The 23,867-nt window shown below is 44.5% G+C and overlaps 3 protein-coding genes across 6 annotated transcripts in view; all 3 read left to right on the forward strand.

The window, feature by feature from the left end:
- The window catches only part of tinc (transmembrane protein tincar), a 21,427-nt gene extending 5,462 nt beyond the window's left edge, over window positions 1–15,965 (forward strand). The window contains exons 2-13 of one of the 2 annotated variants that reach the window (XM_018036800.2): window positions 8,739–8,838; window positions 8,910–9,186; window positions 9,325–9,549; window positions 9,627–9,758; window positions 10,351–11,157; window positions 11,226–11,413; window positions 11,501–11,700; window positions 11,763–12,265; window positions 12,362–12,548; window positions 13,110–13,242; window positions 13,843–14,049; window positions 14,181–15,965. In XM_018036800.2, the coding sequence (XP_017892289.1) occupies window positions 8,916–9,186; window positions 9,325–9,549; window positions 9,627–9,758; window positions 10,351–11,157; window positions 11,226–11,413; window positions 11,501–11,700; window positions 11,763–12,265; window positions 12,362–12,548; window positions 13,110–13,242; window positions 13,843–14,049; window positions 14,181–15,317 (3,990 nt within the window). In that variant the 5' untranslated portion in view covers window positions 8,739–8,838; window positions 8,910–8,915 and the 3' untranslated portion in view covers window positions 15,318–15,965. The remainder of the gene's footprint in view (window positions 1–8,738; window positions 8,839–8,909; window positions 9,187–9,324; window positions 9,550–9,626; window positions 9,759–10,350; window positions 11,158–11,225; window positions 11,414–11,500; window positions 11,701–11,762; window positions 12,266–12,361; window positions 12,549–13,109; window positions 13,243–13,842; window positions 14,050–14,180) is intronic. The other variant, XM_018036801.2, reaches the window with a different exon arrangement.
- Window positions 15,966–19,976: 4,011 nt separating this feature from the next.
- LOC108632247 (DNA primase small subunit-like) lies at window positions 19,977–21,686 on the forward strand. Of its 3 annotated transcripts, none has more exons than XM_026819530.1 (6): window positions 19,977–20,131; window positions 20,199–20,358; window positions 20,418–20,590; window positions 20,674–20,869; window positions 20,941–21,148; window positions 21,225–21,686. In XM_026819530.1, the coding sequence occupies exons 1-6, from the start codon at window positions 20,014–20,016 to the stop codon at window positions 21,585–21,587; spliced, it is 1,218 nt and encodes a 405-aa protein (XP_026675331.1). In that variant the 5' UTR covers window positions 19,977–20,013; the 3' UTR covers window positions 21,588–21,686. The 3 variants fall into 3 exon arrangements, with proteins under 3 accessions (XP_026675331.1, XP_026675332.1, XP_017892173.2); XM_026819531.1 differs by having other exon boundaries at window positions 20,080–20,131; window positions 20,213–20,358; XM_018036684.2 differs by lacking the exon at window positions 19,977–20,131 and having other exon boundaries at window positions 20,286–20,358; window positions 20,480–20,590.
- Window positions 21,687–21,826: 140 nt separating this feature from the next.
- On the forward strand, window positions 21,827–23,665 carry beta4GalT7 (beta-1,4-galactosyltransferase 7). Its single transcript, XM_018036799.2, has 5 exons — window positions 21,827–22,490; window positions 22,574–22,761; window positions 22,837–23,060; window positions 23,126–23,272; window positions 23,352–23,665. Exons 1-5 carry the CDS (start codon window positions 22,388–22,390, stop codon window positions 23,632–23,634), a joined length of 945 nt encoding a protein of 314 aa, XP_017892288.1. The 5' UTR covers window positions 21,827–22,387; the 3' UTR covers window positions 23,635–23,665.
- Window positions 23,666–23,867: the final 202 nt, after the last annotated feature.

A 23,867-nucleotide genomic window follows, 5' to 3' on the forward strand; every position in this document is an offset into this window, starting at 1 on the left:
GGGATTGACTGTATAACCAATACATCCTTAAGTTCTCAGAATTCCAAGTCCGAGTTTAAATAAATCCACATGTACATTAACGTAGGAATAATGAATATGCTTAAAGGACAGATCGGGGGTGGAGATCAAAAGAACGTAGCGGGTTTAGATTTAAGAAAAATCTGTAAACGTAAGAAAATGATGTACGTGAAAGTTCAACAAAGGCGATAAATAAATAAATGAATACATGAATAGTGAATATGCTTATGACCCAGAAGACAGTTTAGAAGGCAGGTATCGCGCGGTGTTGCAATCAGCTACGGCTTTATAACCGGTGCAAGAACTTGACAGTGACGTAAGAATATGGGTCAACGGGTCTGCCGTTGTTTACCGTTTCCCTCAAAGGAACTCATTCATTCCTGCAAATTGGAGTCACAGAGGCGCCTTTGCGTTCCTCCAAAGGACAGAAGGCGACGACGACGCGACGTTTCTGTCCGTTCCTTCGAGTTATCGCCTCCGATTAAGTTTCTAGTCTCCCCGCTGTGAGAACGAGCCTGTAAGCGCTCCCGATTTTCACGGATCCCGATTACATTGTACATGGCTGCATTTACTTGTTCGTTTACACTCGACTTGTTCGCAACTCGATACGCCCGTATTTAATATCACTCCGTAGTACACCCATACCACTCTTTGTTCTACTTGTATCTAACCATCGTTTAACCTCGCAATGCTCGCTGACCGGCTGTTTCGATCGGCCAACTCTCAGCCATAAATTGTCCTTTCAGTATGTCACATCAATTATCGTATTGAACATCGCGTCAATTCTTATCTTAATTATTACATCAAATATTATCTTAATTATTACATCGTATCAAATATTGTATGAAGCTAAATGAAATATTATAGTCATTTCTGTTGGAACAGTCATAGCGGGGGGGGATGCATGATGCAAACGGGTTAAGCTCCTCATATATCCGGATTACTTCGTTTCTTTAAGAGGGAACAGTGTATAGAACACGAATTTATCCAACGGGGAGTACGTAGCCAGACAATCGCCACTTGTTCGGTTTAGTTAATAAGATTTAACGGTATCCAATTATCTAAAGTGCTTTCCCGATGCTCGCTTCGGTTGCTATCAATCAAATTTCCCATTGATGGGCGGAACGGCGCGACAATCCAGTCGGACCGAGTCTATGTATTTCGTTTCGCGAATTAATTCACTAACCAGCCACCCGTATGTAAAACAGCAACATAATAGGTTCCTCCGGGGAATCATATATTATGCACGGTCTAGCTCTGGTCCACTATTTGGTTTGTCTTCTGATCCGGCTTATCAACTATCGTTCCTGGATCTCTTCCTCGAATATTCGCCGCGACTTTGCAATTCCAACGACTAGGCTTTCCTTTGCTCGGTCGTAGAAAAGGGAAGGCAATCACTTTGGATTTTATCCGAGATTACTACGAACATGAGAGAGCGTCGTCCTGCACGGCAGGTCAGATGTACGAAAGCGAACGAAAAATAGAGATAAAAATGCAATAAGGAAAGCTCCGAACCCCCTTGAATAGAATCCCGAGACTTTGAGCAAGCGAATCTCGAATCGCTGCGACGAAACTCGTTTCATGAATCGACGAATTGGCGTACAACGAACGTGCCGCCGGGCGAAAAGCGAGGAAAAAAAAAAAATAGCGTGACCGCGCGCGATGGAAAAACAAAAGGTCAGCCGTTAAAAATTCCACGCTGGCTCCCCCCCGGTAAAATTCAATAAACGCGACGGTACATAACGCGACCAAATATAACACCCTTCCACAATGGGTGCTGTAAGCGCGTCAAGTTTCGTAAAGCCTTCGCTAATCGCGTTTGGAAGCTGTTCGACACGACCGGAAACCAAGTTAAACGAGAACGAAACAACCCTGTTTTATTCCGTGAAAAAATCACGAACAACGAGGATCTGCTACTTTAAATCGACTCGCTTTTCGTAATGTCTAGACTACAGATTTTATGTATTTATGAAGGGATTGAAGAGTACATGAAAGTATTAAACGCTGCACAGGAATTTAAATTGCATTTTTAAATTCATACCATAAACGTTACGTTTGGCATGAAAATCTGCGATGCAGCGATATCGGTGGATGATGTTTTAATCCGTTTGCACGTGCAACGTTCTCGATAATCCTCCCCTTTCGCGATCGCGACAGTCTTCGGTGGAAATACCGAATGGGATTGATCGAACACGATCTCCCTCCGCCGCAAAACTAATTACGTTCGTAAAAGCATTAACATTCCCTGGCCGAGTTGATCCATAAAGGAAGGATGCGCCGGTATCAACCGGATTACTATGGTTAGGGCTGGATTTCGACCGAATCTAACTTGTTTAAAACCGATCAATACGGACGTCACGTTTTGGTCAAGTCGCTCTAATTACGGTGATAAATCATTTGTCGGAGCTCGACGACGGCTGCGACAGGAATTAGAAGAAGATGTTCCAATTCAGTAGCAAGTTCGGTCTATACATACATATATCGTCTATCGAATTATTCCGGCTGGCATCCCCTTAGCGGGTTCCCGATAGGTAATTATCGCGTCGGTGTCGAGCCAAGACCTGACGGCTCCCATACTCATTATCGGTCGCGTGTACACATACGCGTATACGTTCACGTTAGAATTCGATCAAAGTCGGTTTCGCCGCGTCTTCAAATTGTCCCGTGTACACGACGCGAGTAAATTATGTATGAAACTTGGATACGCGAAAGAAGAAATCGATTCGATTGTAACAGCCGCGACGTCGATGCAGGTAACTTCGGCGCAGTCTTATCTGGCTCGATGCAGCATGCACGTGCAATGTCAACCGCACGGTGCTGCTCACAAAGGAACAAATTCTGTCGAAATTCCCGATGGAGATGGGGGTTCAGATTCCGATGTTTGGCAATGTGTGCGCGTAGCATCGGGTATTGATTAAATGGAATGCCCCGGGAGGTGTGCAGCTAGGGGAAGAAAGGAAGGAAACGCGAAAGGAAGAGAATACGAGATTTAACGCCGGAGTATGAACGAGTACTATTGTCTCTTTTATCCGAGAAAAAAAAAACTTCTGAATTAGCAAACAAGATCCACGAGAAAACCGATCTAAACTGTGCGAACCCTTGCGAAACCAACAAAAGTACGTGTGACACGAATGCGCGTATTTATTTTTTCTATCTTCACGGAAACAGGCCAAGTAGTGTCTGTGCGATCCGATCAGAGTTTACCCGAGATCGAATTGGAGCGGAAACGGGAGGAAACGAGGCTTGTTTTTCGTTCGTCGTTCGCTTTCACTCCGCGACGCGATTTGCGTATCGGAAAGGTTTATTAGTTAGTAGGTACGGTCCCATGGCAATAACCAGGAAACTCGCGAACGAGTACTCCAGGGGAAATTAATTGATTCGGTCAACGGAAATTAAACCGTAGGGTATCGAGTTTGCCGAGCACTCGATTCGATTTTAATCGAATGCTCGCTTTGTGTCGCGACACCGATGCGACCGAGCCTCGGGTCAAATCCATCTGCGATTCCTGCAACTTCGTCAAAACTCCTCGATTTATAGCTATCTAACATTTATACGAAGGAACTTGAAGTGTAAAGTTAGGCAGACGATTAGAGGTAGGTAATTGGAAACAAGATTTCGAGTAACAACTCGCGTTACAGCATCCCGAGGCGATTCGAGGGCCGGCCGGAATCGAGGGTGAATCCCGAGCGCGAGCATGAGTCATCCTTCGAACCCCGCGAAAAGTCTGAAACTATCCTTGCCGAGGAACGTCTTGGGGGATGAAGACGGAGGAACGAGGGGCGATGAATCATCCTTGGAGATTCGATTCGGTCGATGCGAGATTCGTCAGCTCGAGAAATAATGGCTCGTTTCTTTCGAGCCGACGATAATCGTCGCATCCATAAGAAATTAAGAAACTATGCTACGTCGGATTATTAAACGAGAGGTGAATCGTTCTTCGCGAGAACGAGAGCGCATATAAAGTATACGAGTGATCGAGAGAAATCGATTGCACGAGTCACCGATCGTATCGTTTGGGATTTGGTTTCACGAAACTTGGTGGGTACTTCCGGTTTCGAATCGAGGAGTAAAAGAATGGTGGCCCTCGGAGCTCCGGTCGACCTCGTTCTATCGATTTACCGGGGAAAGCCGAGCAGAAGCGACGCGAAGAAACATTCCGGGCAGCTGCGTTTCCCGTTGCAGCGTTATGAAGGCACCTGCGCTGAACGATTTCGGCTCGTTTATCGTTCTCGTCTTCTAAACCAGAGCTGATGTTAAAAAATTTCCTGTATACAACTGGGAACGCGCGTGCCGGCCGTAGTGGTTACGATCGCACGAGGGTTTCGCCCGATGTTCGAATCACGATTTCATTGAACCTTCCCATCTAGAAATAGCTTGGTTGTAAAACGTGCACGCTTTCACGGATCACCCTTCCTGCTCTGTCATCCGTTTGTCGTTCTGCAGCTTATCCAACCAAACAACCGAGCTATGTACATTTTTACTCCGTCCCTGCCACCGTCCGCTCTAATTTTCTGCCTCCCATGGGCTCGCGAACATTTTGCATCTCGTTTCGCGTGATCCCTACGCGTGTAGTTACCGTCGAAAAATCGGGGTCGCGTGAACAACAGAAATATTCGCGTTCACGAAGTACAGTGAACCCGTGGCCAATCGGATCGACGTCAGAGTAACGAGTGACGAGCAGGAAATCAAGTTTTCTGAATTCACGGAACGAGGATAGAGGCACGCTCGCGGTGCCAGGCAATATCGAACCTCAGAGCGTAGATGTTTTGATAGAAAATCGATTTCCGGTAAGGGTAAAGGCAAAAGCTCTCGGAGTTTCGCGGTTCATGTACATACGCGGTATACCTATACACGCCGCACGGTTGCTTTGTTCACCAAAGAATCGATGCGTGAATCGAGTAAATACTACCCGTACCTTTTTCATCAAATATGTAATAAAATAACACTAAACAGAAACGTGTAAAATTTCGAAATGCAAACGTGACACGAAGCTTGTAAAATTCGTTTTTTTACGCGTTCCTATCAGACGTCGTGTTATCGGATCAAATAAATTTTTACCAGGGATGCTATTCGGAGAAATTCTGTGTTCGGAGAGAATGTCTGCTGTGAAAAATATCGAAAATGGAAATAATGTGTTTGCAATTCACGTAGATTCCCGATAATGAACGCGTTGTCGATGATTACGCCACGACGCATCACCGATTTCGGCCTGGATTTTCGCGAGAATTTACGGTCGCCCACTCGTCTTTAGTCTGTAATGCACGCGGGTGCATCGTATCGGAATATCGCGGAACGGAAGCGAGCGCGAAACGAGAATGGAAGGAGCTTTATGGAGATTAGCTGGGCGCGTAAACAACGGTCCGGGTCAAATAGGAAATTCAATTATAAAAATGAAAGGGTGTACTTCGTTAAGGCTGTTCTATTGAAATACAAGACACTGCAAATTGTTTTATGTTATTCTCGTAATGAACGTACGTAAATTTTTCAGATAATAAAATTTAAAAGTACAGAACCTCACGTTTTCACGGCCTTTAGGATCTGCCGTCGGAACCACCTTAATCAACTGCGTAGGTCATTCTTTTCGACTCGAGCCCGCGTACTCGACTTGAAAAAAGCTGTTTTTATACGGGCGCAGCTATTTGCCAGTTTTGCTTGGTAAAAAAGCTAGAGAAAGGAGCCGCGAGTGCAGCGGAGGGAGCCGCCGAGGGTGAACCCGCTGGCAGGCATCCAACAGGACTCTGGAAAAATTCTCTAGAAACACGGCAGAGGAAGCCGAACGAGAAACGGGAAACGGGAACGCGAATGAAACGATGAACGTTAAAACGCGTCTCGTCGCGAACGTGTTCTGAACGCGATCGGTTGGCGTCGATAATTGAGGTGTCGATGTCTCTCTGACTGCTCGAACACACAGCGGCAGCTAACCATTGGCAGCCTGCCAGCTACTCGTCGTTATCGATGCCTACGGTGTTGACCGACAAACAAAAGGGACCTCCATGCATTGTCCTCGACGAGAGCGAATGCAGGTCGAGAATCCAATGGCCGGGCTCCATTCTCGACCGATATTGCATTCCGCGGAGGATCATCGACGCGCGCCTCTACCCGCTCAATAACTTTGCTTTTTAATCAACTTTACCCTATCTTCCCGTGTTACGCGATCGTCTCCGCATAATTTCGACATCTGAGACCCGTCCGTCCCCGTTGAAAATCGATCGTCGTTTTGTTTAAAGTTAATCGAGCCGACGGAAGGTGAACGACGCGCCAGGGTGAGTGGAAAGAGCCGCGAATTGAAGGCAACGGGATTGACGGGAACACGAAACGGCAATCACCGGCTAATGCTCCTCCGTCCGCGTAGTTTCGCATATAGTTAACTTCACCCGAAAAATACATATTTATTCAATAGATTTTATGCAATTCATTGAATCGAACCGAATGTTTAAGCGGTCCCGAAGAAATTCAGCTTTTACTTTGCCGAGTGCAATGACGGCGGCGGTCTGTCGTTGCTCGGTGAGCAGGGAGATCGCATTGACAGTTTGACAGATTATACGGGGACGGATATGAAACACGGTACGAGGCGCCCACGCCCACGCGTCCGTCCTGCGAAATAAGACTTTTTTCCTATCCGCCTTAAACACATAAACTGTAACCTACATTCTAATAACCATTCATCGAGAATATCTGCAGGCGACACCGAAATGGCTCACGACGAGCTTGCAATTTCATCAGAATTCTTTTCACCCTTCTCGACGATTCCTTGTTTCCCCGGAGGAAAAGGGGGAAGCTGATTTTTCCTCCGCTTCCCGCTCGACCGAAACGTTCGTTCTATTTTCCATCACGCTTGCCGCCATACGTCTCGAACAATTTCTCGAGCGCGCCGCGGCGAGCCCGTCGACCCGCGTTACGTTTCCCTGTCTCCCCTTACGAACGTCGTTTCCCCTACCTCGTTCCACGGAACCACCCGGTACACGAATCATTGCGATAAATTAGTCCGGAAAACGGTGTTCCGCGTTACACCCACGTGTAACGTTCCGTAGACGCGCGTGTCTACGTACCTCGTCCTATCGCCGCGAAACGAGTAAAAATGTTCGGCCGCAAATCTGATTGCTCGACGAATTACAAGCACGTTTTAACTGGAACTGGTGTGTATGTCTAAAACGTTCTCCAGCTCTCAGACGCGGTGAAACCAGAATCTCTTTCCAAAGAACGTAACCCTTTGAAAAGCGGCACAATTTTTAGGCCTTTCACGTTCTCGAAAAGAAACCCGACTACTCGAGCCACTAACGCTGCCCGTAAATGGTTTCCGCGACGCGGCTCACCGATTCTTTTTGGGACATTGCATTTTGCTTTTTGTGTAATGGACTTTCAATGTATGCCGACGAAAACGTGACGAGACCCGATTTTTACGGAAAACTACAAATTCCGTCCTTGCACGACGTTCTTAGTCGAATATGATACACGGCGTGTACGCAACGCCAATATTTAAAGCGCAATAAAATCGATAAAACGATATCTATTTATTACTGCATTGTTCGGAAACGTGGCAATTGATAATCTCAGGATTCGGATTGCAATTTCGAACAACAATTGCACGGATATTTCGGATATCTTAATCGACAAATAGGTCAACTATCTCGAGATCATCTTTATACTAGACGTGATTAAACCTCCTTCGCCTTTCTTTTCTGTTTCTTCTTCGGCATTACATCAAACGCAAGCTGAAAGGCTTCAGCCCTTTTGTTCGGATTAGTTTCCTCGACGAGATATTCGAACCGCGAGGAGCCCAGGTCTCTGTGGTATCGCTTCCTTCTTTCGAAGTCGAGAGCAAAGCGAGACCGAGAGCAATATCTAACTAGAAGGGGAATTCTAGGGGAAGTAATCATCCCGGGAAACCAGCTTTTGTCGCCGAAGAAACCAAAGAATCGGCTTCGTTCGTCTTCGGCGAGAAGTAACGGGGAAAGTTTAGTTTGCCCCTGAATCGAGATTCATACCTAAAGGGAGGAGAGGCTATAGGTTCTTAGAGGCACAAAGAGCTCGCACGAGCAAACGAAGCGCGAACGCTAACGATTCTATATCGATCCTATTTACCCATCTCGCGAACTTCTCTTTTTACAACGCGTATCGTTATTTCGTAGGTTTCCGAGGTAATGAACGTGGCAACTCGTTTCTCAAGGAAACCCATTATTTTTAACAGTGGAACGTGTTGGTCGGAAGTAATTAAAGGCACTTGGTCGTCCGGTTCGAAATCGAAGAGGGGGTTTAATTGAGAAGGAAACAAACCCGCGGCTGCGCCGCTAGGCGTCAAATGTGCACCGTTGTCTGTAGCAAGAGTGGCAACAGTTAACTCGCGCAAGGGGTTCTGAAGGATTTTCAGAGAACGAGAGAACGAGAGAGAGAGAGAGAGAGAGAGAGAGAGAGAGAGAGAGAGAGAGAGAGAAAGGTAGAGAGAGAGAGGGCGAGATATTCGTGGTCGTAAGGGCACTAGAATTATCACGGTACACTAGCCCTCTTCTGTTCCGACCCTCGCTCCCGTGATCGTCTGTGCAGCCTCGATCATTTTTGTTGCCCCCGTAAGCCTCGTCATCGCTTTCACGACCGGAGAAGCATGGAGGAATTCGCGAACAGATGAGCAATTTTCTGCGAGACTTTCAGAACAATGCCTCTTTTCTTTTCTCACCTATTCTCCCCTCGACTTACGATCTCAAATACGATGTTTACTGTTGCAGGCGGCCTGTCACCGATAAAGATGTCAGATCTCCGAGCCGATCGTCGAGTGTCTACTACGAAACATTGAGACGACTACGAGAAACATAGAAGAAATATTCGGTAAGTAGCTCGGCACCATCGAAACCGCTTCAAGTGGCGGTTTTCTGACGAAGGGAACGCGTCTGTTCCAGAACAAGATGTCTATGACCGGAAGCTTAATGGGTTACGAGAACAATAACGATGTAAACCAAGTGAAGTGCAAGAAGCCGTTGAAACCGCTTCCGATAGTTTCGAGCATAAATTCGAGCGGTGTCACGAGCACCGGCAAGACTAAGAAGCCGAGGAGGTCGAGCAAACGAAACTCTTGCATACGAGGCCACGTCAACAGCCTGTGGTCCGTCTGGTACGGAGTTTTGGCGGTCGCGTTTCAAGCTTACATCGGTCTGAGATACGCCAAACGTTTCGCCGGTAAGGCTCGCTCGATTTTCTCTCAACACTCACGCGCTCGGCCGTTTGATACAATTTTAAGAATTCATACCTCTGGTGCGAAAACGCCAGGCGTTGTATAAACGCGATTAATATTTAAGTATTAATTATCCGTGGCAGCGTACTTGTCGTTACCTTGGCCCGCGGACGCTCCACCGGCGAAGGTAGAATTGTACGCGTGTTTGGTGCTGGCCGGTACCGGCGTGGTCCTATTACCAGTACTGCTCGGTGCAGCTTTTCTAAAGCTCGGCAATCTAGCCAACGATGGAGTGAAACTCGGTCGTCATTTGAGCGCGTGTTCGCGCGATCCGCCATCCACGCTGCTCACCAACAATCCGGATCACAGTGAGTAACAATTTATCCCTCGTTGTTCCGGGGTAAATAGATTTATCTTGACGGGAGGCTCGCTCGGTTTGGCACAGGTTTGGCTAATAATTTATGGCGGCACGGAGGTCCCACAGCTGCCTTCATACATCTCTGCACGGCGATGTGTTTCTTGCTACCCTCGCTCCTCATGGAAGCCAGGCTGATACACGCCGGATTTTTACCGAAAGGTCAGTCATTTTCTCTTCCAGTATTTATTAAACCAGTTTTCATATTAATTAAATACTCCGTACATCGGGCGACGGTCTCGATTCTAATTCTCTGCTCCCGAGATCGTCATCTGTTAGATTAGAAATTCCATTCCTCCGAGATGAAACGCGTGTAATTTTCTTAAGACGTTGAGACAAAGAATAGGCGAGCGATCGTAGCTTCCGGTTCAGGATAACATCGTTATAGGATAAAACGACTCGCGCATGGATAAAAGGGCCGTCGGGATGTAACAGGGCAACTTCGTCCTGAGTACGTCCTGCTTCGCGTATTGATCGGCCAGGTGTGTGCATACAGTTTGCCGCAGGAGTTGTCGTTTCCCCGTTCAGATACAACGATCTCCTCCTATTCCCATCCGGAACGATTTACGTCGATGACCCGCCTATCGATTCTCCTCGATACCCAATCTCGTTCAACGATTCTTTTTATTCCTTCATTTTGACGGAGCGAATTGAAAAAATAGGGAACAGTTATTGCCGTTGAATCATCGTGTTTCTAGCCGTTCGTTTCTCAGTTTCCCTCGTTCGATATAGACGGGAAAATCCTGTTTTGCAGAAGCGATATGGCGCACGGATCTGGATTGGCTGGTGACGCATCGCGATCGGCTCGTGATATCGAGCTTCATGAACCCGAACGTGAATCTCAGCATCCTGACTAGTTTCATAACGCCTCAGCCCTTCGTCACGCTGTCACCCGACAGCGACGACGATAGCGTGGCGAACGATATCACCACCGCCGCGTTCAACTTAACCGATCTCATCGAGAAACCAGATTCTCGGCCGCGGGACGTTACGAATAATTACCTCGGTCTACTTAGACCCAGTCATGCACCGGTTTCGAGTACCAGTACAATTTCCGCTGTAACTACCGGTAGGAGCACGACCACGCGGAAGGAGGAAATTACTGTCGCTCCGAAGTCACCGTCGGCGATCAACGAGACCGTAAAATCGAACGCGGCATCGTCGATGGCAACGACGGAATCGAACACTGCGAGAACGAGCACGACGACAAGTAGAATGATAGGGACGAGTACTATAAAATCCTCGACAAGGACGGTAGACGCAACGAGAGCAATACCGTCGATGCAATCGTTGACGACGAATTCGACGAGCACCTCGAAAAGTGGCTTAGAAGTCGCGAAATACGGAAACGTAGCCAAGCGACCGGTGGCGGCTAAGTCGATCGTGAAGAGCAGTAACGCGAAACGATCGAAAACGAGAAACATGGGAAGATCGTCGACGACGACGATCAGACCGAAGCTCAGACCCGCTGGAAATATGACGGGGCAAACGATGTCGTTGACGATGAACAGTCTAGCCGATTTGGATCATCCGGAAAATTTGGATCTCGAACTCGAAACTCGTAAGATAATCTTCTTCTCACTTTTCTTCGACCGTCACGCGAATCCACAAACGATTTATCTCCTTCAGCCGAATCGTACGGACCTATCACATTGGAATACTTGAACTACGCGATTGCTCTGGGCGTCTATTCCGTGAGGTACCCGGCGGTCTTCTGGTCGTGTAACAAAGCGTTGGCCACGATCTTCAGTCTTCAATTAGTGGCGAACTCCGTCCAGAGTTTGCTGGCCTACGTCGGGATGTCCGTTCTCTACAAGGCAAGTGACAATTCTCGTTTCAGTCTGTCGTACCGAATTCAATTATCAATTTCTCAGAACGTATCCTGATTTATTTTTCATTTTCAGGTTCAGCTGATGGGACCTTTGAAGGTGCTGCCCGTTCTCCGGCAGCAATATCGCACGATATCGACCACCAGCAGCATATCGACCTTCTTCGGAGACACGTATTTTTTACTAAACCCACACGTGACTCTGGTCCTGTTCGCTCTCTCCTCACTGCTGGTCCTCTGCTCCAGCATGGTGATGTACTTCTACGCTTACGGCAGGTAAGTCGACGGATTCCGATTCGAGAAAGAAAGAAGCTGAGTCGAACAATTTCTGTGGTCAGGTTCACGGCGTTTTTGAATCAGGAACGCGAGCGTCGAGTGATCTTGCCGAAAGAGAATCGGAACCGGAACGGCTGGGTGTATTTCATTCATTGCACCGCCCTTTGCGTGTTCCTGGCAATTGCGATTTGTAGCGCACCGTTGCTGTACGATTACAGCGTCGTTTATCGTGGCAGTCTCGACGGTGTGATCTTAGCTTGCGTGGTCAGCACCGTTCTCCACTTGTTCCTGTGGCTGGTGTTGTGGATCTTCCTGACGATCAAGCAACGATGGACGTTCAAATTGAGAGTGACGATCGGTCGTGCGACCGTCCGATCGGCGAGATCCGTGAAACTCGTCACGGACGTGGATCTGCTATCGGCCAGGGAGGACGACGATGGGACTAACGCGCCGTTGTTGGTCGTTGGTAACGGCAGGACTTATACCATAGCCGACGCTTCGCCGAAGAAAGCCATCATGAGCGTGATACAGAAGGCTGCGATCGAGAGAAAAGCGCGATCTCAAGGTATACTCAACGTCTACATATACGAATTTAATTATATCGATTTCTGAGTTTGAGAGATAACACGGATGATATCTGTCTATGATGGATGGATTACAGGAGCTAACGGAGATTCCGTGGACGGAGACGACGAGCAGATCTACTGGTTGAGACCGAAACTGCGTCCATCGCCTCCCAGATCGCCGAGCGAAGCGAACGCAGCACCGAACATGGAAAAGGGTTGGCTGAACAAGAAGTTGAAACCGAAAGTCACCTTTAACGATCTGCCTAGTACGTCAGGCTCGCGGTAACTACCCTCCTCCCTCCTCTTGATGTCTTTCTGTATGGTTCTATGTGTATCGTTAACGTGTGACCATGCTCTTCCCTCTTCAATCCATCTATTATCTGTAAGCTTTCTGTGCGATTCCGATCGTGTCCTCGCTTCTGATGCTAATAAGTGTCGTACGATATCGATCCTGTCGTTTCACCTTGGTCTTTTTTCATTACCGTATATCATCATCGTGCCGTGCTTGCACACGCGCGTTACGATTGTGTGCTTTAAACAGAATACCGTTGCGTACCCCCTTTCTTCATTAACTATTTAAAAACAACAGCAAGCGCTTTGGATTTGAAATAATCGCGTGGTGCACGGTGCAACGCATGACGAGACAATGTAAAATAATTCGACCGAACAATTTCCTCTTTTATTACGCTGAACGTCGTGCTGAACGTAGTAAAAGTTGTTATCGCTATCGATGTCTTCCGATTGTTCCTCTTCTCTCTTCCACTTTCGCCCGCATCCCGCTGTCTCTATCTATCTTCGAAGCGCAGTACTTTCAATGTACAACACGTGTCATTTGAATTCCAGTAATAAGGGAAAAGTCAGACGAGGCACCGGTGACGGGGGCCCCGAAGACGACGGCGATTACGCCACGCTACGAGAAATACCGCTGATCACGTCTCTAGATCCAGCCGACGATTCGACGTCCGAGGAGAACAAGGTATAATCATCTCGCTCGCTCGGTTTCAACATAATAAATAAACGTCCCCTCCGCTGTGAGAAATGTTTCTCATCCGATACTCGTTGCTTATTTTTCTCTTAATTTCATTTCGTTCTGCTTCGACAGTGGGAGAGGTGGCTGGTTACTCGACGGGACGGTATTCCTAAATTCGGAGACGTGAGACCCAGAGAACTGTGTTTTTCATTTCGTTTTCTTTTCCGCTTCTAACACGACGCTAACATCTGCCAGTGCTTGTAATAGACCAGAAAAACTCGACCCGACGATGGTGCACGTGCTCGATTCTTCCAGTCCTACCATTTAGAGTATCGATCTACGTACGCACGTCGCAAAAATAGCTTCACATCGACGCGACGTTCAAACGACAAGTACAAAACATTCTAGGTACACGAAACAGTCGGTGCACACCGTTGAAAAATTCCGATCGACGGTGTTTAAGAATCATTTCAGCGTGTTTGCTCGTCGTCGTTTCCCCTCCTTTTATCAAACATTATTACGAATAGGTGTACGAATATGAAAATGTTGACGGTCGTGTGTCTTGACACGAGATTGGCTAATTAATCGTGGCAAACGTTTCAACAGCTGCTCGAGTGCGTAAACGACGACCAAGTGACGTACTACGCGAGCGCAAACCGCGATCTTCAACCCTCGGAAGGCGACCCCTCGCCTCTCTTGACTCCAGACCCTTTGCCTGATCCCGTTTCGGAGCCACTTCCATTGCCACCACCGACTCCAACTTGCGCACCGACTACCGAAATTGTCACAGCGACACTAACCACTAACATTCAGGTACTAACAACTTGCTAAACTGTGTCTTATCTCCTAACTCCAAAAACGTCGCGTGACTAAAACCGGAATGAGACCAACGACGACACGGGAAATCTAGAATACGTGTTTCAAGAGATACGGGTTGGTTCCAGACGAACGGGGGACAAACGCCGCGATGCCTGCGTCGAGCTGATTCGGGTATGCCGCACGAGGAATTGACTCCACGTTCGGATTCCTCCAATTCCCCGCCGCTGGACGCGGTCATCACGGGCGGCGGTAGCGGAGCCGGTTCCGTCGCGGGACAGAGCAACGCCAGCAGCCACAGTGAAACGTCTTCGAGCGGGGTTCATAGTAACGCGAGCAACGGGAGCAACGGCAGCTGCCAGAGACGCGCGACCAGCGTCGACGACTTGACGAGCACCGGAGTCGAGCAACGGGCTTCCGGTACCGAGGAATCTCGCGATCAATGGCGTAGCTGTTCTCTGCAACGAGGGATGCAGCCGCCGACCGCGGCGACCGCTTTCTCTCCGCCGAACAGTCGGCCGGGAACGAGTCAGTCTTTCGCCTCCCCTCAGTACGCGAATCACGTGCCGCTGTTCGCGAACGGAAACGCGAACGCGACCGGTAACGCGAGCACGACCGCGAACGAGGTTCCGGCATCCGGTTGCCCGGCGGTGATTCTCGAGAACCCGAACGAAGCGACGGTGGTCATACGAAGGAAATTGTCCAGGACGAAGTTGACGGATCCTCTGAATCCGAACGAGGAACCGTTCGGTCGTTCCACCAACATGAGGATGACTTCGTTCACGGAGAGCAACGACGTTCGCGTGCACGCGTCCTCCGCGACTTTACCGCATTATCCGACGCAACCGGTCGTAACTTATCCGCACTGCTCGACCATGCCTCTGCCCCATGCGTCTCACAGCACCGGCGCGGGCTCGCATTTGGCTGGCTCGAGCGGAAGTTGCGGCTCGGTACCGAGGCACACGTTCGTCCCGCCGCAGATGCACGCCACCGTTCCCGCCCACACCACTCTACCGTCCCATCACAACGGCGTCAGACTCATCCACGGAATCGCGCCCACCCCGAGCAACCCCTTCGTCAAAAGGTTTCCACCCGTGCAACTGCACACGCAACCGTGGGCCCTGCCCGGCCACCACACCTTCCCCCAAGCGCCTCAGGTCAACGGCAAGTTGACCGCCACCGCGCAGATCAGACAGACTGATCGCGACTCGGCCAACTTTTCCATGGCCAGCAGCGGCGACTCCGACACGTGTTTGCCTCACTAGGAACCGATTAGATTCCAAATTCCCGGCCACTTTATTCTCGCTCACGGACGATCGCCGATCATACTCGCGGATCGAATCTCAAAGAGAGTCTCGAAGACAGAAAAGGTTTCTCGGACATCGACTCACGACCATTTCTACATATCATGTATTCGCGATAACCGACGGAACGTGTGGTCATTTTAAATTAAGTACGAGTCGAAAGCGAACAGATGAATTTTGTACTCTCGCTGTCGACTTCGACGCGTGTATCTCGTTCTTCCATATCAAATATCTCTCGATACCAAAACGCACGATGCATTTGAACACAGAAAAGACATATCTTATGCTCGATACTCGTTAATCAACGCACAAAATAATCGAAAAAAAGCAATTAAGGAAACCTTTTCTCTCTTGTCGGATTCCCTTTCTTAGAAACTTCCCTTAGACTGTTAGTTCCGCGTTCGGTATCGCGTGTCCACCGATATCTGACTCGCGAAAATAAATAATTTAATAATCGCATATGCCGCTTGAAACTGAACAGCAAAACAATATTACAGTAACTACTTAGCGTACGGAATCGAGGCGGCGAATACAAACATAATCGATCACGGAGAATGGAAACGATCATCCATTTTTTTTTTTTATTCTTTGTTCTACGTTTCATTTGCCTAGAATGGCCGCGCCAGATAGAAAGTCGAAAAACGAGTGACTGCCATAATACTATTGTATCTCAATTGCAATGATCTGTGATTGGATTCAGCGTCCAATTCGTTGATCGATACTGCCATATCGTTTCGTTACATTTACTACGTTTCGCCGATTACTTTCCACGATCGCACGCGTTCATTGATTAAGCTTTCATCACAGATTAAAATAAGGCTTTGGAACGGTCGTATTCCTTCGACTAAAAACCTGATCGACGTTGTACAGCGCACGGGCAAACAGTGTCACCCTGACGATTCGCCGAGTTCCTCAAACATCCAAAAACGACGAAAGCTTAGCGTAGCTTTCACAGCATACGAATCTATCGCTAACCCATAAACTCCGCTTACATTTTCTATGAAAACTACGCTATTCGTACACCAACAGAGACCACCGTGAACGTTTTCCTTGGGGAACAGTGGCCATTCAAATTTCCTGAACATTTCGAACCGAACTGTTCCGGCGCTAATCTCAATTTTCTATGTAACGAAACGAAATCTCGCAACGTTTCAAGACTATAACTGCATCCGAGGAAACTGTTTCTAGGTTGAACGAACGATCTCACGAGAAACTGTTGGAAGAGACCAACGCGATGTAATTATAATTAAGGCTATATTGGCTATATTGGCTATACAGTCAATCCCAAAAGTTTATGTACCTTAGAAAAACGCATTTCCTATAATTAAAAAGAAATCAGACGTCGGAAGAATAATGCTAATAATAAATAGCTACGTGCTAAAAAGTATAGAANTTCTATACTTTTTAGCACGTAGCTATTTATTATTAGCATTATTCTTCCGACGTCTGATTTCTTTTTAATTATAGGAAATGCGTTTTTCTAAGGTACATAAACTTTTGGGATTGACTGTATAGCCAATACATCCTTAACGTAGACTCGACTTCTATGATCAGCGACGTAACGATAAGACTAAACGCACGAGTAGTAGGAAAAACATGCACGGTTTCTTCGCTTCGTTCGGCGAATCACGAGACGTTACTTTCACAGTTTTCTGTCTGACGTTAGTCGTCGTAGTCGGCGAAAATTAGAGAGAAATTCTGCTCAACTGCAGCGAACACGATAGAAGTACGCGCGTTATTTTTGGAATATCTGTCTTGTCTGAAATAGGATCAGAACGCGTAATGCGTCTGCTTCGATTAATATCGTCGAGGACCATGTGTATCCTAACACGTATCATAGATTTTTCGCATTGGAGAAAGATGAAATCAAGAGCAGTGCTGCGTTGCCGCGAAACATCGAACACTCGTGTACAGATCGACCTTTTTATACGAATTCGCGTAAAGAATCTGTATCATATTTTTCATGCACATATCGCGAGCTGAAGCAATCCCAAATATCGGATAACGTATACCTAATAAGAGTACTCTAACGATAAGTCGAGACAGCCTACCTTTCTTAGCTTTTTCTAGCTTTCCCCTCTCTCGGACTGAAACTACGAACAATAAGAAGAAAAGCAATTCTCGAATAGATTCGAGTCGATATTTTTTGAGACCCAGATACTGTAGACGAGCAAGTAGCAATTTGGAAATTGAGACCCTTCGGTCCCGATGCGGGCCACGACGTTCTTTTTAGAAGTATTCGACGTGAATCCACGGACACATACATATATATGTACGTATGTAAATATGTGTGCTCGGATCTCCTCTCTCACACGTGGAAGCGTCGCGAAACGAAATCGAAGAAATCGGCATTAGGCGGAGAACGGATCTAACTTTTGATACCTCGATAGTATCTCGGATAGATGAACTCGATCGCGAGGGACGAGATTTTCAATTTATTCTTCTAGAATCGAATAAGGACAAAGCTTATATGCATTAATCGTGCATATATTTTTTCAACGCGCATCGGTCGTAAATGTATTCTCCAGCTGCACGGGAGCTGACCACACTTGATTTCATCTTTGTTCGAAAACGGTAGGGAACGCGTCAACGATATTGCGTCTTGAAACAAAGGATCACCTTATCGATGTACGGTTAGTCGATCGATGAACGAATACAATTTTGAAAAGAAATTTAATTGGTCGACGTGCGACGCGAGGACCATAAACCGGTGGCAACGAGAACATCGAGAATCAATGATTTCAAATTGAGATTAAAATCAATCATTCGTCGAGACATTGGAACGATCCGTCCTCATCGGAAATCAGATCGAATTCGAATTCACAATCATATCATTGGTCTCTTGCTGTTCGCGAGTCTCGCGAACGAAGCGGTCGTTGCAACGGCCGAAGAAATCAAAATTAGATTCCGTCGTCGCGATCGCTTCGATTCGCGTTATCGATCATCATTCATCACTCGACTGCGGATTTGATGCATTTACGAAAAAAAACAATTGAATGCACATTTGACGTTTAAACGAAGAAAGGACACGTCTTTCGAACCGATATCATCCTGAACATTTCATTTCGCATAAGAATCCGCGGTTCAATCATTATCTTGTCGTATCATAAACCGAGAATTCCGTTAGCGTATCGTCGAATATGCTGCCACATTCGCGGAAATATTTTTTTACCATTTAGCTGAGAAGTTACTTTGTTCGTTTAGATTCAGCTAGAGTCCTTGACAATGAGTAAAACGTACGTAGATGATTCGGAAGAGTACTCTGACCCGAGAGAACCTATCCGAGGTGCAATTTTTCATTCTTCGCGCTACCTACACCTGAGAGAAAACCTGAGATAAGCCTCGGAGCTGTCTGTATGCGTGTACGTATGTGTGATAGACGCGCACTCGTAGTACGGTAACGCGAAAGGGAAAGAAGAAGGAAATGTGTACCAATATGTCCGTGCCTACGTTCGATTCGTCGCCTTCGACTAAACTCCTTTATATATATATAAAAAAAGAAGAAGAAGAAGAAGAAGAAGAAGCTGCAATTGTAAATAATCGTAAGAACCGAATCAGACTTGCAAGCAGGATGAAAGGAAGGAGCGAGAATGAATGACGGAGAGATATTAACGCGACAAATTTAACGGATATGTACGAATAATTGTATAAAGACTGATTAGACTAATCTTGGTATATTTATCCTAATTCACGATTAAACGCTATCTCGCTTCTCGCGCGTCCTCGAATATTCACGGAGCACGATACCAAAGGTATATTTCCTGAATCAACGTTCCATTTTCTCTTCTTCTTTGGCAACGACCACGCGAACTCTATTGTACGTACGTCTACCATGAAAACGATTCTTCTGTATTTTATTTGATTTCGCGATACGAACGAATGGAACGTCGGAAACAGAACGATCTGCACAGAATAGAGAGTAATAGGATGTGTACAGAACATAGAGAACGAACGGCACCGTGTGTATCGCGTACTCGTAACGGCCTATGAAATCATTTTGTGATCTACGTTTGATTCGATTACAATTTAAGACGATCTATGTTAATGCGTTACGTGGTTGCGTTTTCCCACGGAGGCACAGCGTCGCGGCACCAGGTTGAATGTGCGTACGAGGAAAAAGAGAAAAAGGAAAATGGTATGCGCGATTATAACACCGACACTATTATCGTCACATCGTATCAATATTATTCGATGCATCGCATAAGCAAGCAAGCAAACTAGATGTAAACTTTGTATATTCATTTACCAAGAGAATAAAGATAAATTATTCGACATATCGTCCTGGTGATCCTCCTATCCACAAATAATATTTCGAATCAAGGAACCGCCGGGCGGAAAAGGAATAGGCCGACGTTCCAGCCAATAGAGTGGGGGTCACGTGTGTGACTATCGCGCAGAATTCAAAATTATGCCGCTAATCTTGAACAACAATCCAGTTTAAGAATCTCTGTACTTGTATGTTAAATTGTATTTCAATAATTTTATATACGCGCTAACAAACGTTGAGATTCTGTTTTTTGCTTTGATGGCAATTATATTCTAGAGGGCGTCGAAAGTTGCAGACTTTCGTGCGACACGAAGTCCCATAAGGCTACCGCTCTTTAGAAATCTCTTCTCGGTGGTTTCACTATAGCTGACTATAGCAAACACGTGCAAAATGATTAATTTAGAGGAGTCTACTCCTTTTGAAGATACAATAAATTCTGAATTAGCGATTTATTACAAAAGATTATTTCCTTTCGAAGACTATTATCGTTGGATGAGTTACAGAAATCGTACGTGAATTCATAAAAATTTTTCTATTCTTTCAAACGACATATTATTTCTCTAATATTGTTTCAGAATCTATATTTCAGCGTAGAGAATTCGCGTTTACTATAATAAAAAATAAGAAGGAAATCTATATCCGTCATCAATCTTTCGATAATGCAAAAAAATTGGAAGTTGAAGTTAGAAATTTGAAACCTACTAAGATTCATATAGGGGCAATGTACAATGTTCGGCAAGTATTAAACAATCGTAACGCTTACCTGACAATAAATAATCAATAATATTTTTTAGTCCAACGAAACCTTGTTATAATAACTATTTTCCAACTGAAAGAGAGTTAATTTTTGACATAGATATAAATGATTACGATGATATAAGAACATGCTGCACCGGTGACCAGATTTGTCCCAAATGCTGGAAATTCATGGCACTTGCATGTAAAATCTTGGATAATGGTTTAAGAAGTAAATGGACAAATTAATAATAAAGAATTGCCTGGTTTTGGCTGAAGTTGAAACTTAGCAATAATTATTTATACATTTTTTAGTTGACTTTGGATACAACCATATTTTATGGGTATTCTCTGGTAGAAGAGGTATTCATTGCTGGGTGTGCGATCAGAGGGCACGTATTTTAAGCCCATCTGAACGTCAGACAGTTGGAAAGTACTTTCAAATCATAAATGGAGGAAAATATACGTATAAAAAAGTAAAACTTGATAATAGAACGCAATACTTGATCAGGTGCATAGAATCTACTAGTTTTAACATTAATTCTATGCAACATATACAAGCAGCAGATTATATCATTTTAGTTCGGCGTTGGACATGATAAGACCTATTTTTGTACCATTCATTGTGAAAGAACAAGACATACTGGGGACAAATGAAAGGCTAGCCAAGTTTTTAAACGTGATTTACGATGCTGAAGACAGAGAAGCCTTAAGATCACAAATGGAAACATTGGAAACTAGCAGTCAGAGATGGAATACGTTTGTTTGTTACATTGAAAACTTGCTAGATGTATGAACCACTTTTTATGATTTTCAAGTTCATTCAATATCTACTTCCTCCGAATTTACTATTAAATATATTACAGAAAACCAAGAAGGAGCATCATAAATATACTTATTTAATAGATGAAATAATGCTACAGTATACATATCCAAGGATGGATATAAAAGTTACAGAAACAATGAATCATCTTTTGAAAGGACCTTTCTGTGTCCATCCGAAAACTGGTAAAATATCTGTTCCATTCTCTATCTCTACAGTGGATGAATTTTCAACTGATAATGTTCCAACGATTGAAATTCTTACTGAGGAGATGACGAAGATCGATTTAGAAGAAGGCGAATCGGTGGAGAATATAAACGCAGAAAGAAAAAATTACAAGACTAGTCTAGATCCAGCCCTGACTGTATTTCGAGAATTTATTTCTAATTTAGAGTATGATAAGTGATATAATTGTAGGATTTCTTGAAAAGACAACACATACTTACGAGTTTCCAAGTACAATTTACATAATTATTTCATTTTTGTTAATATTAAAAATTATATTCATGTTTCGTTGAATAAAATGTATTATAAATATAAACTTGAATAAACTTTTCTACATAATATCGACTATACCTGTCCCACAAACCGGTGGCTGATTTCATAGGTTGGACAACGTTCGCGTCTTTATTGTCACGATTGTCACTGTCAGTCATCGTGAATGCTGGTCCTACTTTAAATTCTTATATAATTGCTAAACAAGTGAAACGTGCTGTTTTACATTTCTTAAATGTGAACGTTTTATTTTTAAGTGTCGTAGTGTCACGGATGTTTTTTATCGCTTGCCCAGCTGGGTCGATGATGCACGAGTTAAACATAGTACTTCGTAATTGTGATCATGATCAGATGGAAAACACGAAGTATAATATTTTTAATTCACTGACCGGCGAATATTTAACAAGCTGTGTGAAATGTCATTAAAAGGTCTGCGATTCGAGTAACTTACGAGAGAGATGTGAAAACAACATTTAATCTTAATCGACCAAATTTCGCGTATAATATGAGGGATGGAGCATTCCATATCCCACGTTTGACAAATCGATGCAGCATTTTTCAATGAGATAAACTGCAAAGTTGCTTGCATTAATCGTAATCTTGATTAATCACGGGCGAACAAACGAAAAATAAAAAATGCTCCCTCGAGTCTCACTTATGTGCTCGTAAAACTTGATACATGATACTTTACTTAAATATTTGTTACCAAAAATGGAAGTTGTTTGGAAGAGTATAAAATTTAAATATATATTCGCCTGTATTTTAATCACATTCGTTATTTCATGCTTGATAAGTATTGCTCCAATGAGTATTGGTAAGTGTTTAAAAATTCTTAGTACTCATCAGCTGTGAACTGTCATATTCCACACCTAAGGAATTATATTCCATTTATTTCAGATGATTGTAAATGTGAATTAAATACTCAAGAGAATAATGTTCATAAAGTTCATAAGAAATCCTTACATCGTTTAGCTGTACTTGTGCCATTTAGAGATCGTTTCGAGGAACTACTTATATTTGCTCCACACATGAAAAAGTTTTTAGATAAGCAAAATATAGATTATCATATATTTATACTCAATCAGGTATCTTTCATAAGAATACATTTACATGTATGTACCATTTAAATTTCTAACTAATATCATTCTATTTTTGTTTAGGTTGATAGGTTTAGATTCAATAGGGCCTCTCTTATAAATGTAGGCTTCCTGAAAGTTAAGAAGGAGTTCGATTATGTGGCTATACATGATGTAGACTTATTGCCCATGAACGACGAATTAATATATTCTTTCCCTGACAAAAGCCCTTACCATGTATCTTCTCCAGAGTTACATCCTAGATATCATTATCCAACATTTGTTGGTGGAATATTACTTATTAAAAGGTGTGTATTGAATTTATGAAACTTAGTCAGGATTGATAAGTGTAAATAAGATACTTTCTCTCCAGAGAACATTTTATAAAAGTAGATGGTATGTCTAACAAATATTGGGGATGGGGTCTTGAGGATGACGAATTCTATGTTAGACTGAAAGAAGCTGGGCTAAGCATTGTAAGACCACAGAATGTGTCCACTGGAACGCATAACACGTTCAAGTAAGATCTACTGCGAACTACTTATTCACTCAAATCTAAATCAGTTCATAAATGAATCGCTCTGTTATAACTGTTTCAGGCACATACACGATAGAAATTATAGAAAGAGGGATATGGTAAAATGTTATAATCAACGCGAAGTTACTAGGAAACGAGATCGTCAAACGGGATTACATAACGTTGCTTATAAAGAATTAGGTGTAATTAAAATGACTATCGAGGACACTCCGCTGACCGTCCTTAATATTTCTCTGATGTGTGATAAAACGAGTACACCTTGGTGCGATTGTGATAAAGTTGTTGGCTCTAAAGACGGCAAGTCGAAGGAAAAAAAAGTCAATAAATCTGCCACTGGATTGTAATTATTCTAATAAAAAATGTATAAAAAAGAAATGTATTGGCCTCTACTTTATACGATTTACCCATGCTCTTTAATTCCCCACTGAGATACGAATAGTATTAAGAAAAAATAGATTGTTGTCCAAGAACAGTGATTTAATCCTATACTCAATAATTCTTTCTGGTCTCTTATATTATACATATAATAATGTTTGTACATGTATTTACAATTTAGGGGGAGAGGACTTAAGATATA

The sequence above is a fragment of the Ceratina calcarata genome, unplaced genomic scaffold, assembly GCF_001652005.2.
Source record: "Ceratina calcarata isolate Rehan_Ccalc_2016 unplaced genomic scaffold, ASM165200v1 scaffold153.2, whole genome shotgun sequence".
NCBI classification, from domain to species: Eukaryota; Metazoa; Arthropoda; class Insecta; order Hymenoptera; family Apidae; genus Ceratina; species Ceratina calcarata.

Bases quoted from the DNA above. Each gene is read 5' to 3' on its own strand.
- LOC108632247 (XM_026819530.1), top strand. From the start codon at position 20,014: ATGATTAATTTAGAGGAGTCTACTCCTTTTGAAGATACAATAAATTCT. The intron at 20,132-20,198 runs GTACGTGAATTC...ATATTGTTTCAG, and splicing joins TTGGATGAGTTACAGAAATC to AATCTATATTTCAGCGTAGA. The intron at 20,591-20,673 runs GTAAATGGACAA...TACATTTTTTAG, and splicing joins CTTGGATAATGGTTTAAGAA to TTGACTTTGGATACAACCAT.
- beta4GalT7 (XM_018036799.2), top strand. From the start codon at position 22,388: ATGGAAGTTGTTTGGAAGAGTATAAAATTTAAATATATATTCGCCTGT. The intron at 22,491-22,573 runs GTAAGTGTTTAA...CATTTATTTCAG, and splicing joins TATTGCTCCAATGAGTATTG to ATGATTGTAAATGTGAATTA. The intron at 23,061-23,125 runs GTGTGTATTGAA...CTTTCTCTCCAG, and splicing joins GGAATATTACTTATTAAAAG to AGAACATTTTATAAAAGTAG.